Source organism: Galleria mellonella, unplaced genomic scaffold, assembly GCF_026898425.1.
Source record: "Galleria mellonella isolate WM207_F2 unplaced genomic scaffold, CSIRO_AGI_GalMel_v1 utg35, whole genome shotgun sequence".
Classification (NCBI taxonomy): domain Eukaryota; kingdom Metazoa; phylum Arthropoda; class Insecta; order Lepidoptera; family Pyralidae; genus Galleria; species Galleria mellonella.
Genome location: NW_026442082.1, coordinates 4076790 through 4079916, shown reverse-complemented (window position 1 = coordinate 4079916; position 3127 = coordinate 4076790). Strand labels below are relative to the sequence as shown.

Below are 3127 nucleotides of genomic sequence, written 5' to 3'. Positions count from 1 at the left end.
TGCGTGAATATCGGGATGTCATTTTTCAAAATACACACAATCATAACGTTCACACCAGTAAAAAATTTCAATGGCTTCACTAGTAAAACTGTTTTACCGATGCTTTCAAATACACATTGACTGACAGCTGAGTTGACAGCTGCCAAACAGCTATTTAAATGTTTTCTTCTGTTTCTAATTACTTCAACCTCAAAATATATAGAAATTTTAAGATATTTTGGAAGATTTAAAAAAATAGGCGGTTTAGTAAATTATAAATAGCTAAATTTTAAATATTATGATCTCGCGTTGTAAATCGAACGACTTGAAAAAATTGAGACGATATTTCAAATTATTCCTATTCACCCCGTATTTGGTATATTGTCAATGTTAATGTCAAAACCAATTCGTCAGACTGTCATATTAATTGCCTGTTATTGTTTTTCACACAATTATTAATTTTCTTCAAATTTATTTATAAGGTAATAAAACAGTTTAGTATAATGTCTGTTACGAAAGGTAAAGATAACAAACCCGAGCCTATCGCTTATAGCGAAGCAGCGTTAAGGAACAATGCAGTTGTAGTAGAATACTGTAGAACATCCATGGCAGCTTTATCAGGATCCACTGCAGGTAATTATACAATATATTAAGTCTAACCAGCTAACGAGTGGGAGAGACATCACCAAGTCATTATTGTAAGGTCTAATATATTAATTACTTAAGTTTGTCCAATGATGAGCATGCTTATGTACTATAATACAGGATTAACCATGTTTTCGGTATAAGTATGTTTTCAGCTATTTTTGTGTATCTTTAATGTGGATTGAGAAATAAAAATTATTATTAAACTTCTCTGGACGGGTTTCTCGGGAACTCAGTGTTAAAAAACTGTTGTTATAATTTTTTGCTTACTATACTTATAGTCTGTGATTATAGTTTATTAAGAAACCCCTGATATCATCACCAGGTAAAGTTTACCATGCTTGTAGATGGTCATTCACAGACTAGTTATTATTTTGATAATAGGACTATGCCCTCAAATGACCACAATGATGAATAATGATAGAAATAAACAATTTAAAAAAATAATGATTTTTTACTATGAAAGTACTGGCAATAGACACGTGTTTCTCACTATTTCACAACAGTTCCTTTTTTGTATTAAGAAAGGTAAATTTTTTCGCATGTTTTTTACAACAATCAATATTGTGGACATGAAAGTATTGTGTATAAACTCCTTAGTTCTCAGAAATAATAATGAACCAGGGACTTTATAAGCATCTGTGGGTTTTATGAAATATTCTCTAGTGCTATTCACATTTGATAAATAATTTCCATCAGGTGAGCATATTTGCCAAAGCCAAATCATAATTAAAAACTTTTTCTTTCAGGTGTCCTTGGTTTAACAGGATTATATGGATTCGCCTTCTATGTTTTTGCTGTGGTTAGCTTATGGGTCATGTTTATGTTGAAGACTGGACCAAATTGGCATAAATATTACATATCCAGGCAAAGTTTGCTCACAAATGGATTCTTTGGTGCACTCTTCACTTATGTACTCTTCTGGACATTTATTTATGGAATGGTTCATGTATATTAAGCACAAATAGGTATAAAATATTAGGTATTAATAATTATTTGAAATTGTTAATTGATGGTATTTGTTGAGATATGTATGTTGACATGGTATTTAAAATACACATATGGGCACTGTAAACTGATTTTAAATAAAATGCTAATCTAAAACAGTAAAGACAAATAGAAATATATAAATTTGAGTTCTTTTTCACTATAGAATATGTTTTATATAATAGTTATATGCATATGGCTTTTCTGCAGATTAGGTATATTTCCAATGAAGGATCTGCCTTTCCTTTCTTTTAATAGGTACATTATTTTTAATGAAAATTTATCATTGTTATCACATTTTTACATTTAAAACATTACCTAGTATTGTGCTATTATAGCAATAGTACATTTTATGTCCGCTAGATGGCATTGTATATAGGAATTCAAGTGGAATACTGAAAATGTAATGCAGAATGATAAAGAAATTTTGTAAACCGAAGAATCTTATTTACAAAAACTGTTTAAGTTAAAAATATATTAAACCATGCTTTTTACACACATACATGTGTTCACAAGAAATTAAAATATAAAAAGAATACCAATATAAGATATACCGAAACAGACCAATATACTGATGATAGGTTTGAGGTCTCTAATGTTTTTTTTTTTTTTATTTTCTGTTTTCGGACTGTTGATTATATGGTCAAGTAGTCTTAGATAGGTGATTTATGACAGTTTTACCAAATCTGATTGTTAAAATAAGTTTTTATTTTATGGCCTCAAAGAATAATAAAATTCTTTGAACATTTAAAATGTAAAAAATCCTTGATTTAAAATGGTTTTGTTTACTAATTCTTTTATCATTATTTGTAAATTAAATTGATATACATATTTCAGAGTATCTTGTATTTTAGAAACCTTAATGGATTCCCTCATATACTGGGCTTTTTTAATTCCCTTGCTACATGTGTATAAAAGTACTAAGCATTTATTGTTATAAGTCAACTGTTATTTATATATAATATAATTATACTATATAAAAAAAAACTTGTTTTTTTATTTACTCAATCACCTCTGCATTTTGGTTCAGCTGACTGGATCAATTATACTTATTAAAAAAAAAATTACATGTTCCTGTGATCAGACCGGAAGGCTAGTAATTTTCTCTGCTATCTGTATTACGCCATAAATAAGCAAAGATCCATAAAAAATTTGGAGGGAAGTTTGAAATTAAAATAGTTTTATTTATATAGTGTGGTGGATAGAAGTAAGGAGAATCGTGCTTGTGTGTGAAAAAGTGTATCAAAAGGCATTAAATTAGTATGGAGCAGGAGAAGTAAATTTAAAAAAAAAGTATTAAATGTGATTCTTTATATGGCAACAGTCATTTTAGTGGACCAGGGCCTCTAGACAAGTGGCAAGCGAATTCGTCGATGGAATCGACATCGCTAGCGAGTCCGTGAGTTGGAATGAGTCATCCGGCGTTGCTATCTCATTCTATTTCACGGACTCGATAGCGATGTCGATCCCATCGACAATTTCGCTTGCCACTTGTCTAAAGGCCCAGGTTGGACTT

At 30.0% G+C, this 3127-nt stretch overlaps 1 protein-coding gene across 1 annotated transcript; it reads left to right on the top strand.

The window, feature by feature from the left end:
* Positions 1 to 381: 381 nt before the first annotated feature.
* Positions 382 to 2591, top strand: LOC113514305 (ER membrane protein complex subunit 6). Its single transcript, XM_026898354.3, has 2 exons — positions 382 to 612; positions 1374 to 2591. The coding sequence occupies exons 1-2, from the start codon at positions 483 to 485 to the stop codon at positions 1580 to 1582; spliced, it is 339 nt and encodes a 112-aa protein (XP_026754155.1). The 5' UTR covers positions 382 to 482; the 3' UTR covers positions 1583 to 2591.
* Positions 2592 to 3127: the final 536 nt, after the last annotated feature.